Raw genomic sequence first — 13,488 nt, 5'->3', positions numbered from 1 at the left:
CTCACTGCAGACCTTAGTGTTACTGATTTCACAGCAGAAGATATAATATGGAGAAAAAGTTAAGGTTATAAATTGCCAATGCTTACGCTATACTATCCCTTCATCATTTGTAGGGTGGCCTCCATTTGAAAAATATATAAATATTTAAGCAAGCTCTATATCTAAAACCTGTTTTTAGGTCTGGATAAAAAAAAAAAAACAAAACTCTACTCAGCCTGTGCTGCTAATTTGACCTGCAAACAGAAGCAACTTCATAAACTCCCCCAATATTTCATATTAGAATTATGTTTTCATTTATATTATATATATATATATATATATATATATAGATAGATATTTTATCTTTATATATACAAAATCCAACTTCTGTCTGTATGTCTGTTTGCTTTTCACGAGAGAACTACTAAACGGATTTAGATCGGGTTTTTTTCTATTATTTGCTTGAACATTCGGGTTGATTTTGCAACTTCTCTCATTGAGCTATGTATCACAGTTTGCTTGCACTACCGATTTTATTTGTGTGAATCCAATACACACGCAGCAGGCCGAGGGGAGGTGGGCAGGACCCTCCTCACTCATGCGCTAGCCTCGGGGTTACCTTACCTCCACTGAGCTAGTGAATGAGAGAACCACTTAATGGATTTAGATCGGGTTTTTTTTCCTATAATTTGCTTGAACATTCCGGTTGATTTTGCGACTTCTCTCATTGTGCTAAGAATCATAGTTCACTTGCAGAAGCAATATATTTGCGCTAATCCCAGACAGAGACAGCGGGCCGAGGGGAGCGGGAAGTATAACGTCAGGAATGGGGAGCCAGGCAGGGCCCACCTCACTGTCCTGTTTCACTACTACACGGGTGGAGCCATAATTATATACGTGTATATATATATATATATATATATATAAATACATGCAGACACACTTATTATATAGTGTAATTGTCTCTCTGCAACAAATGGGCTGCTACTTTGCAGTAAGGAGACTGTGGAAGATCGTGGGTTCGCTTCCCGGTTCCTCCCTGTGTGGATAGCGCTTTGAGTACTGAGAAAAGCGCTATATAAATGTAATGAATTATTATTATGTGGGTGCACACCCTGGATCCTTGGCATATAGTAATGCTGGTATTTTTCTGTTTCCGTGGTACCTTTAGCTTTTCCACAGAATACATGTACATGGTTACTTGTACATTATTTCACAGCCCCTTGATCTAACATCCTGGTAACTGCTGACTTAAATCTCCAAGGGAGACCACCCCCTGGCCTTTTTTATTTTTACATGTGATATTCATGGAGTGTAAATATATATGTGTGACACACTAGGGCCAGTGGAGCTCTTAATATGGTCCTGCTGTAACTTATTTCCCAATTATGTAAACACAAAAGAGTTGTAATTCATAATGCACCCAACTTTTCCTAACACCTGAATTAATCAAATATTTACTAAAGCATATAAAATACCTAGTCAGATGCAGGACAGTATTTACAAAGAATGTCTCATTGTAGCACAAACTTCACACTAGAGCACAGGTGCTATATAATGCATATTGTGAGAGATATCATATCTGATCTGGAGGACACTCACAAAGAAACACCCTCACAACCCTCAAAGGGATATAGTATGGAAGAAACCGGCTTTATGAAAGAAACTCTTTCAATACGCACTTTCTGAACCAGTGGCTGAGCAGTTTCTTAATTAGGAACACTGATGCTGTGACTTTATACTGAAGATTAATGATTAAATGTATGTTGATCCATATTTTTCAATTCCTCATAGTACACAATATAAATATTTCCATGCATCTCTTGTCTTTTCTATGGCTTCAAGTTACTGTAAATTTATTTGATATAGTATAACGCTATACTTCAGTCCAAATATAAAATATGGTTTCCACATTTTTAATAGCTTATATGTGCTTTGTCATGTCTGTAAGAGTCTGTCTGATGTGTGTAGAATTCAAATTGTAACATTATCCACTGTACTAAGTTTATTTAACCAGCTCACAAGGTGGTCTACGTTAGTGAGCACACTGCAACTGCACTTAGTCTTAGTCTTGGTCCACTGCTAGTCTACAGTCCTGGAGCCAACTGTAACAGTGCTAAACCAGAAAGTTAGTCTTGTTACCGTAAATACGTATGAAGACCTGACCAGCACAGGATCACCCCTAGCTTAGAGCAAAGTGCAACCGACCCATATATGTTTATGAAGGAGTGCTATTGTTCTCAAACAATGTAAATCTGTAAGGCTCCAAATTGAAAAGCAGTTCTCCAACATAGCCTGTATTTTGAGAAAAAAATTACAGCCATTTAAAAAGTAAAAGAAAACTTCCCATTACATCAGACATAAAAGAAGCTATTAAATTGAAATTGGTTGTTTTTAAAATATATAAATGATTCGGATAGGAATATAAGTAGCAAGTTGGTTCAGTTTGCAGATGACATCTAAATAGGTGGATTGGCAGGTAATTTGTTGAATCGTTACAGAGAGACAGCACACAGGCTTGTGCAGATTTGTGGCAGATGAAATTTAATATCAGTAAATGTGAAGTATTACACATAGGAAGTAAAAATGTTAGGTTTGAATACACAGTGGGTGGTCAGAAAATCAAGAGCACACCTAATGAGAAGGATTTAGGAGTCATAAGTAGACTCTACACTATTAATGTCTAGGCAGTGTTCAGAGCCTTTAAGAAGGCTAACAGAATGTTTCTTTATATAGTATAACACGATGTATGGAGTACAAGTCCAAGGAGGTTCTGCTCAAACATTATAACACACTGGTGAGGCTTCATCTGGAGTACTGTGTGCAGTGTGGCGCCCGGCTGGGGTTCATGCTCGGCCGGGATGCCCAGGAAGACAGGAGGAGGGTTCATACCTCCTCCAGAACACGAGGGGGCGTCTGCCCTGGTTGTATTGGGGGCCACGGGTACAGGGCTTGGAAGCCCAACCCTGTAGGGGCCTGTGGTCACCGCCAGGGGATATGCCCCCGCCTGAAGGACCCTGGACCCCAGTACTTCCGCCACACCAGGAAGTGCTGAGGGGAAGAAGAGAGAGAACACCCAGAGTGCTTCTGGGAGGACAGCAGGCACTTCCGCCACACTGGGGCGTGTCCGCGGGATTGCCGGTGCACACCTGGAACACATTCGGATATGGATAAAAGGGGCCGCCTCCCTTCATTCAAGGCTGGAGTCGGGTGGAAGCAGGACAAGGTTGGAGAAAGAGAGAAGGAGGCGGTCCGAAGAGGCAGTGTGGTTGGCCTGGACTTTGGGGAAGACTGGGGTTTGTGGTGCACTTAAGGACTGTGTAAATAATAGTTAGTGTAAATAAATGTGTGGTGGTGCAAAAATAACATGTCTGCCTGTCTGTGTCCGGGGCTTGTCCCACAGCAGTTTTAGTTTCCGTGCTATAAAAAGGACATAGCAGCGCTAGAAAAAAGTCAAGAGAAGAGTTACTAGGCTGATTCCAGGGCTACAGGGGATGAATTATGAAGAAAGACTAAAAGAGCTGAGCCTTTACAGTTTAAGGAAAAAAAATATATATATTAAGAGGTGACATGATTGAAGTATTTAAAATTATGAAGGGAATTAGTACAGTGGATCAAGACTGTAACTTTAAGATTAGTTCATTAAGAACACAGTGACACATCTGGATACTTGTTAAGGGTAAATTAGGCACAAACATTTGGATATTTTTCTTTACACAAAGATTCATAGACTATTAGAATAAGCTACCAAGTAGCAGACAGCAGGACTTTAGGGACTTTTAAAACTAGACAATGTTTTTTTTAGAATAATTAAGTGGATTGGACTGGCAAACTTTGTTGTCCTAAATTGCCTGTTCTCATCTAGACTGTTCTAATGTTCCTGGATGTAATGCAAAAATTGCAGATTAGGTAGATGACAGACAGAAAAATCCTGCAATGTCATATATGGCCGCATTTGGCACAAAGCAGTGTATAGTATTTTAAGTGTTCGTTTCAGTTTTCAAATATTCACACTGCATTATATTTCCGAATATATTCAGATGTAATAGTGACTGGCCTGTTACCATTAGGAACACACAAATAAAATTAAACATGGAAGCCTTTCCTGAAATTTGACTTTTTTGGGAGAGTGTGTGTCATCTGAACTTCTAGATACTCTTTTCAGGTGAAAGTAGTAGAGATACATTATGATTAATTAAAACAAAATCCCTCCTATCTGTGGCACAATCTCTTCTTGCCCAGACTAGTCTAGTTTCACAATATGTACTGAAATAAGCACATTTAATTTTATTAAAATGTCTGTTTTTACAGTTTACCCTATTCAAAATGCTAAAGTGAATGTTGTTTGAAGAGCACTTACCACAATTACTTTCATCACTATTGTCAAGGCAGTCAGAAACCCCATCGCATTTTGCATTTCTCTTTCGTATGCACATATTGTTTTTGCATTTGTAAGTGATGTTTGTACAGGGCACAACTGCAAAAGATATAAAAGAAATGTTTGTAGAAAAAAATATTTAAATTAATGTGCAATTCACTTACTTTTTTATTTGCTTCAGTTGCTTTTAGATTTTCATTCTTGGAAGACCCTACTGAGACTAAAAATATTATTTTTCTATTCAAACCCTTTAAAAGCTCTCTCCCATCCCAAGTACACACTAGAAAAGAAATAAAAGACCTTATTATCTTGTGGAAATTGTTTAAGTGCAAGTTTCACAATATATAATAAGTGTACTAAGCAGGGTATCATAAATTTTACATTTATTATGTTACTATTATCTCTGGTCATGCTCCTCTTATGCACTAATTATGCACTTGCACTACAAGTCCAGCTTACAATTATTAAATCTGCTTTTTAATATTAGTAGTGGAGTAAGATTTTATTGAATTAATTTCTACAAACATGTTATGTTTAGTTAAATACTAGATATGTTTAAGAAAACTATTGCCGTCAACCAGTAATATGGTGGTTCATCATTCAAAATCAAAATCTTGTACTAGTGTAGGTAACAATACTAGGCCAATATGTTTCTTTCAATGGCACATGTGGACGATAATCATTTCTTCCAGATGCCTTAACCATATACATATACTTGGTATCCAGTGTGGCGGACGGCCGGGACGCCCCTTTGTCACTGGATCCGGGGGGCCAGCCATGGGAGCCATGCTATGTCCCTCGGAACCTTTGTTGGAAGCCCCCCTGGGTTGTGTTGGGGCCATCCTGGTTGGGCTCCGTGGCCTCCGCTGCGGGAGCTGCATAGAGCCACCCAGCTTAACAGGACAACGAGCACCTGCAGCACTTCCGGGTGGACTATAAGAGGAGCCTGCAGCTACTACTCAGGGCGCCAGAGTTAGGAGGAGAAGGACGAAGCTGCCTGGGAGGAGAAGTGGAGGAAGACAAAGAGTGTGATTTGAGGTGATTTTTCTTTGTGTGTTTTGGGGACTGTGTAGGGCCTGTGGGACATGGGGAAGACGTGCCCCACAGCTGAAGAAAAAATAAATACTTTGTTTATTTTGCCCATGCCTCTGGTGTCAGTCTGTGTTGGTTCTGCGCCAATAAAGCGCCTTTGCCACGCCAGATCTTTACAGATCTCTGTATTCACAGTATGTTCGCATCGTTTGAAAAATTATGCTTCAAACACAACCTTCCGCAAACAAATCTCTTTTATAATATGCAAATTAAAATGTTTGTTTGAAGAAACCTGGCTAATTGTCCTAATTAACATCAATGACCGAAATTCTTCCATCAAGAAACAATGAAGATACAGGCAGTATTTCCATCTTCTACCAGTTTGTTTCAAAGAGTGTACCCCTAGGTGGTACCATTTGTGGAATCTCAGAGGGTGAATGGAATTTAGCTACCAACAAGATACACTCTCCATCAGGTTTTGTAAAGCAGGGTGAAATTCATTTGAAAACTGTACATTGCACACATGTTGATTAAGATTATCTGAAATATATCCAGTACAAGAGCTAAACATGAGTAATGCCATCAAGTACCTGCTTTGCTAGGTGTATGCTTTTTTGTCAGAAAGTTTTACAGTCACAATCAAATCAGAGAGAGTAATAGAGAAAAGTATAAGGGATCAGGTAACAGTTAACAAAATATTGTTTGGTTTTATACCTGGAAAGACAAAAAAAGATGTAAGAATGTTGATGTTATATATGTAAATTTAGATGTCAGCGAGGGAATTGTTTTGGAGTAAGTAGGAACGTTCTACTTTGCAGATGGATGTGCAAGCACAGTTGGGATACCAAGAGTGAGTGATGCCTGGAAAAGACTGCAGGAACTGTGTCCCTATTCTAACTTCTAAAGGTGTCTCTCTGGTATTGCAGGAAAAAATGTACAAAAGATGAATGAGATGTAGTATGCCTCATGGGAGTAACACATGGCCAACCAAGGCAAAACATGAAGCAAAGCTGGAAAGAATGGAAATGTGAATGATAAGAAGGATGGAGTGTCATGGAGTCAGGGGAAACTGAATGCAGAATATAAGAAAAAGACTGTGTGGAAGTGACAGGGGTTGTACTGAGAAAGTGCTGGCAGATGGTCTTTCACAGTTCATAGATTAAATTCTTCAAGAAGCAAGTTGTCTCCATCCAGATATTCAACTTCTACTTGACTCACTACTTCGCAAACAGAGGAAGCCTTAGTGCAATCAGATATGCTCCATGTATTGTTAATTATTGAACTGAGGTGTGATGTCCAAGTTGCCCACAGCTGGCATGCCCCACTTGAACTTGGAACAGCAATAGTCATGTACCAAGGATGAGCCAGTGCAATGAGGACTCAGGCTGATGTAAAAATTGCTTAGTGATTTTATTAAACAATTCAAAACAAAAGCAAAAAGTGTCTAAAGTGTGGTACAGTTAATCCCTAATAAATAATTCAACACCTAAATATTCTAAATATGTTTAAAAATTACAGTTTAAAACCAGTCAGGAACCTTATTTAAAAATACACCTCAGTGTGTCCTACCAATTGTGCACATCTGCAGATCACCTTAAGAGGTGTGCTCAACTGCAGAGAATGCACTCCAGCCTGTGCAGTCAACCCTTTGACTTGTTCGTGCCACACCAAAACCCCCTCAGCGTCTGTGGGCAGCTGACGAGCCCTGTTCTCTTCTCCCACCACTGTCCCTTGGCCTTCTGTGGGGGGGTCTTCCCAGAGCAGATGTTTGATCCTGCTCCATCCAGGGCCTCTTCCTGACCACCATGCCTCCTCTCTGCTGCATCAGCTGTGCTGCGATTCCGCCATTTTTTTTCCTCATCTCTTTCAGTCTTTCTTCATTCTTTTTGCTTCCCCTCACTCTTTTGCCAGGCTCTGTTACTACCTTGTGGACACAGGTGCTTCACTTAGTGACCCGCAGAATGTCAATGAAGAACAGCTGAACAGTTTCTCAGCAGAGCGTCATGCACCCACAAGCTCAAGTTGCATCCCTATTATATTGTATCCCTAACCTTTTAATGCTGGTAATGGACTAACATTTTCAATGAATTTCACACTTAGGGCGCATTTCTGTTGACTGAAAACCCATACTGACATCCTCAAACATTTATTTATAAGTATAAAGTATACATTATCAATTAATTATCTCAAAAAGAAAAAAATTTAGTCGCACCTACCCATAGTACAGTTCATTTCATCTGCACCATCTTCACAATCCCTTATTCCATTGCATGCAAAATAGGGATGCTGATAATTTGAAGAGTCGCATACTTTTAAAGGTGTTGCTGTAAATCAGTAAAAACAATATTGTGAGCTCATGCACCAGACTTTGTGTAATTACTAGGAAATATCTCTATTGTAACAGACCTAGAATACAAAACATTATGTCAAGTTTCCTTCCATCCATTCATCCATCCATCTCTAAATTCATTTATCCTGAACAGGGTCGCATGACAGCCAAGTATATATTTATAATTCCTGAGTAAATAATGGAAGAATCTAATTTGTTACAAAGAAACTTAGTTTGTACACTTTAAAATATCATTGTATTTAGTGGTTGATTAATGAAAGCTAATGGTGTGGAAATTGTTTTAATTAAGGCTGTCTGTTTTATTTTTTTTTCTACAAATAATTGCATGAGCAATAAAAAAATAATTATACTCCTTATAAATATTCCTTTGTACTCTTTAATCATTGCATAGGGGAAAGGTCAAATTGATTAAATTGGCACTCATTTACCTATTTAATGAAAAATTCCTGACTTTGATTTCTTTTTTATTATTATTAATAAGATTGTCAGCCTGTACTACTAGGTACTGTGTGAAAAACCATAAAGTATATTTAATACATTTCTAGTTTGTTTATAAATTATTTTGGTATAAAATGATCTACATGAAATATGCTTTCCAAATTAGCTAAATGCAAGTTTAGAAGTTACAGGTGAGCCAGAGCTTGTCCAGCAGCAGGAACCAAACCTTGAGTTGATAGCAGTCTTTAGAAGGGCACATTCACATACAAACCCACAGTCACTTACAGAGGAGCAATTAAGTGGAAGTAATTAGTGTATCCCTAACACAAACAGACTCAGACATGGGGAATGTGTGCCACTTCACATACAATGGCCAGGCCTGGATTCAAATCCAGAGTCCTAGAGTCATTAAGCAGCTTCACCCGCCATTATGCCATTGCAATTGAAACATAAAACCTTTACAAGTTATTTTTCAAATTAGTCACATTCATTGTATTTTCACAACTACCATTGCACCATTTTGAGCTTTTAGGTCAGTTAGAATTTATTCCATCTGCAATTGGTAGCTGACAAAACAGACTAATGAGGATATGGAGCAAAAGGCAGAAATTGATTGGGTTAAAGGTGCACTAAGATGGAGGTGGAGGGAATAACATGAACCCACCCATGTTGCAAAATACTTTTTATTGCTTATATTTGCTTCTATAGCATGTGATGCAAGTAAATATCATTTTTAAGTAATGGCTTGAAGCCAGTTCCCTGGAATGGAATCATTCTGTGTTTTTTTTTACCAGAAGTGACCTTTTAGAAAAGGGGAAAAGAGAAGGACAAAATAAACTGCAATGCAGAAAAGCCTATAGCAGGGATAGGCAATGTCGGTCCTGGAGAGCCGCAGTATGTGCAGGTTTTTGTTCCAACCCAGTTCCTTAACGAGAACTCAATTATTGCTGATGAAGCACATATTGCTTAAGTGACATTTTGATGCTTTATTTTAGTGGTCTCGCTTGTTAAGGTTCTCCAACCCTTAATTGCTTATTTCAATCTTAAACTGCTGCATTCAGTGTTTTAATTGCTCCTTATTAGCAATAAGATGTAAAAGACAAAGCAGCCAGCAGTTTTCCAGCTAGCTTTTTTCCAATTACATCTGTGTGTGTTCATCATGCACTGTTTAATTTAATAAAACACTTAATAGAAAAATGTGACAGACTGAAAATGATCTGTTTTAGGCTTCAAATCATTTGGATGATATCCTTGGAAAGGAAAAAAATCTACGATATAAGAGCCTTACATTGCACAGACTAACAAGCCATAAAATTAAATAAGGTCTGAGATTGGCAATGATTGGTTTCTAATTAAGCAATTGGGTTGGAATGAAAACCTGTAGCCACTGCGGCTCACCAGGACCGACATTGCCTACCCCTGGCCTAGAGCATGTGGCAAATGACTTGGTCAGGCAGCCTTCCTGTGTGGAATCCACTAGGCTTCTAAGATCCTTATTGACATTTCTACAGAGTGCAGTGAAATGCTTACTTGCCTGTGCTAGTCAATAAGTATACTCTGGCAGACCATGAGTTTTTAGTATAACTACCTTTCCTCAAAATCATCCTAACCTAAAAATCTCAGAACACAGTTTTACAATAGTGCCTACCATGTTAGTTTTTTTTCAAATGCTTATAACAACAAGCTGTATTTAGAAGACCAATTAATTACACTGCACACAAGGAGCAGCTCATATTGCTAAGGATGACTTCATTATTTGCCCCAGATATCTAGGATTCCCTTTGATTATTGTCCAGAAAGAAATACATAATTAACATTTTACTGGGAAACCACACACAACCTGAACTGGGTTATTTCAAATATGATCCTTTATCTCCTTTGAGGCAGTGTCATGATTCTTGCTTTTTTGAATTATTATTTTTTATTTTTTAATTTTTGTAAAATCTGGGTAATTTATTAACGTTATTATTTTGTTTTTATTTAATTTTATCATTATTCTGTCAGCACCATTTTGTATTTAATTGTTTATCCAGTCTGTGACGTCATCTTTACACGGTGGCAGCCATATTGTTTATGGGTTGTTATGCCTGTTGCCACTGAGGTCAGTGCATGGCAGGTGCTTTAACCTTTTCAACTGACAGATTTCAGGCAACAGGTGAAAGACTGAAATTGTTGTCAAGCTGAACAGAAGTGCAGTGTGTTCTGGGAAAGGTGAAAGGTAAAGCAGGATTCAGAGTGTTCTACAGAGCTAGAAAGTGAAGCAGAATCTTAGAATGCTTTACGCAGCTAGTCTGTTTTCAGTTTTGATGAGCCTTTGATTCCCATGGTAATCGACATTGACTTGTGTAATAGTAATTTAGTGCCATCTCCTGTGTTCTCAGAAACTGTAAAAGTTTTAGCAGTTTTGCTAACAGAAAGAAAGCCAGGTGCTCAATTTGGCCACAAGAAGGGAGGAGAGTGAATACTTTTTTATTAGACTTTTTTGAAAAAGGGCTTTCTTTATTAAGTTTAGTTGGTTCTTTGTAGCGAAAATGGAGAGTTTATTTCAATTTTTTTTCTGACACTTTTATAAAGAGCTTGGATCCATAGAAAAACTGGATACACTGAAAGGAGTCACAAACATCTAAATGGAACTTGCTATCTGCTTAGCTTTCTGGATGTTTTCCAAAGGGCCCTGCCTCTGGCAAGATATCATTTTTTTCATTTTTCAATAAAGAATACATAATGTTTAACTAAAGGATTGGACTATCTAGAAAATGTAATTTAGGACTGAATGAAGACTCCATAAACCCACCCAGGTTTTATAAATATTTGCATTGATGCAAATAAATGCCATTTTTAACTAAAAGCTTTAACCCATTCACTCTCTCAGATCTAGCAAGCCAATAAATTAGAACTGATCATTCCTTGTTCTCAAAATAAACTGCAATGCCGAGAAACCAAGAGCATATGGCAGTGACTTGGTCAGACAGCCTTCCTGTGTGGAATCAAATAGGCTTCTGGGTTCCTGATTGCTACTTCTAAATTGTGGACTGTGAGATATGTAAGAGGTTGCAGATAAAAGGTGTACAACTGGTTTTGACATTTCTTCCTACCCTCCATTAAGAAAAGAACCTAGGAAGTTAGTTGGTGCCTTTCATGTTAGGTGCATGCAATAGGTGATCTGATAACAAAATAAAACAGTCACATATAACATATCATATCATATCATATCATCTGGCATGCCTTGGAAAATCTTTCAGCTTAGGTTTTCTAGGAAATTGCTTAACTTGTTTATATATACGGGCTGATTTTGTGTAATGGTGAAAATGGAGGAGGTGGGTGGGAGAACTCTCGATAAGCCGAAAAATAGAACTATTAGCCTTACCAGTAGTCATCTTATAGAACAGCCAAGCAAAATGACACCTTTTATTGCCTAACAAAAAAGATTACAATATGCAAGCTTTCGAGGCAACTCAGGCCTCTTCTTCAGGCAAGATGTAATCATCTTGATAAGCACATGCAAGAAATGTTTTTCTGTACTCTACATTTACTCATAACGACCATATGAACCTATAACATTAACCTACTGTATAAACCTAGAATTTAATGGCTATTAACTGTATTTATCTTTTCCCTCCCTCCACTCTTAACATTGCTTATAGGTGTTCATCCATTGTCCACCCTTTTCTTGACCTCGTGTTCTCCACCCCCTCACTCAGTTATTCTGTTCGACATGCCCAAACCACATTCACCCGTTTCTCCTCACTGCACTTTCACAGTAAACCTTTCTTGTAACTCTGTATAACTAACTTATCCTTTTCACTCTGTTCCTATCAAACACATTCCATCAACAATTTGTCAAATTATATTAAGTGACATTAGTTTGCCATTGTTTAAAATAAATAATAGCTTTAATATCATCTAACACATAGTAATAATCAAAAAGTTTTTAATTGCTTACTTACAGCAAAAAACTTCATCACTCTCATCATTACAGTCATCTACACCATTGCAGCGCTGAGAGATTTCAATGCATAATCCCGTTGAGCATAAAAAATGATCACCTGGACAAGCTGTAGGAAACAAAATCAAATCATTTTTATTACAAATACCACTTCAGGTAAAAGAATTATTTATATTTTGGTAAGAAAGTATATTTTAATTTTAAAGCCTGTCAGGCAAAAGGAAAAGGCCTAAGCAAAGGTTTATGGATGAGGTGAGAGGATATGCAGGTGATGGGTGTGACAGAACAAGATGCAGAGGACAGGAAGATATGGAAGAAGATGATCCGCTGTGGCAACCCCTAATGGGAGCAGCCGAAAGAAAAACAAGAATTACATGTTCTAAATAATAACTGAAAGTTTTAAACCTTTATAATTTCTGAAGTGTATGAAGGTTAGTTAAAATCTTTAAAATAAAAAAAAAATATTTTGAGACTGTTCTTTTAAAATAAGAAATAATGATAATGTTTTGTTCTGTTACATTCTTCAAATAAAAAGTCTTTTAACTAATTGAAACTTTTTTAACTATAATAAGAAACATTTTCATTAAGGAAAAAAGAACAAAAAGAAGTTTTCAAACTGTCTTTATTCAAAGAATCAAGAATTAATTACTACTCTTAGGATATGTACGACAATTCATCCTTTTGTTAGTGTTAGTAACTTCATGTGTTACTTTACTGATACAAAAATGGGCTATAATGTATTAATCAAATCATCAATAAACACTGTTTCAATGCTATGTTATACAATAATTGCTTTATAAGTGACATTTCCACAGTTGCTAAAAAATCTCCTGTAATGACGTATATGTATATGAAGATAAAAAGGCCCACATAAAGGGACATTTTTCAAATATTTTAACCTACCATAATATTAAACTCTTAGATTTCTTATTTAAAAAGGAAATTTTGTTTCTTCTTTGGTGATGCTATATTAGCCCCTGATATGTGTGTGTGTGTGTGCGTGTGTGTGTGTGTGTGTGTGTTCATACTGTGATATGCTGGTGCCCTGTCCAGGGATTGTCTGGATTAGCAGGTTTGGAAGATGGATAGATGTGATTATTTTTTCTTTTAGGCACTCTTGTGTGTTCAGCAGATATATTATGTAACATATGCTAATGTGTTACTATTATATGAAAAAAAACGATGCACTTAAAATTAAGGATGTTTACTTTTGTTTACTTTTAATTAAATTACTTGTCACACTATTCTGTTTTATAAGGAAAAAAAATGACTATAATGCAAAATACTTTGTTTAGTGGTAGGCTAAAAAGTCTAGGAGAAAATAAAATCTGCATTCATTCACCTCTATTATCTGAAATGACAGCC

At 37.4% G+C, this 13,488-nt stretch overlaps 1 protein-coding gene across 1 annotated transcript in view; it reads right to left on the bottom strand.

Moving 5' to 3' along the window:
• Positions 1–13,488, bottom strand: part of tmprss7 (transmembrane serine protease 7) — a 73,714-nt gene that overhangs the window by 22,515 nt on the left and 37,711 nt on the right. The window contains exons 12-14 of the mRNA XM_051926590.1: positions 12,125–12,232; positions 7,606–7,713; positions 4,340–4,456 (exon numbers count right to left, since the gene is read on the bottom strand). Of these exons, the coding sequence (XP_051782550.1) occupies positions 4,340–4,456; positions 7,606–7,713; positions 12,125–12,232 (333 nt within the window). The remainder of the gene's footprint in view (positions 1–4,339; positions 4,457–7,605; positions 7,714–12,124; positions 12,233–13,488) is intronic.

Source organism: Erpetoichthys calabaricus, chromosome 4 (genome assembly GCF_900747795.2).
Source record: "Erpetoichthys calabaricus chromosome 4, fErpCal1.3, whole genome shotgun sequence".
Classification (NCBI taxonomy): domain Eukaryota; kingdom Metazoa; phylum Chordata; class Cladistia; order Polypteriformes; family Polypteridae; genus Erpetoichthys; species Erpetoichthys calabaricus.
Note: the sequence above shows the minus strand (reverse complement) of the source record. Positions and strands in the feature narration are given on the sequence as shown.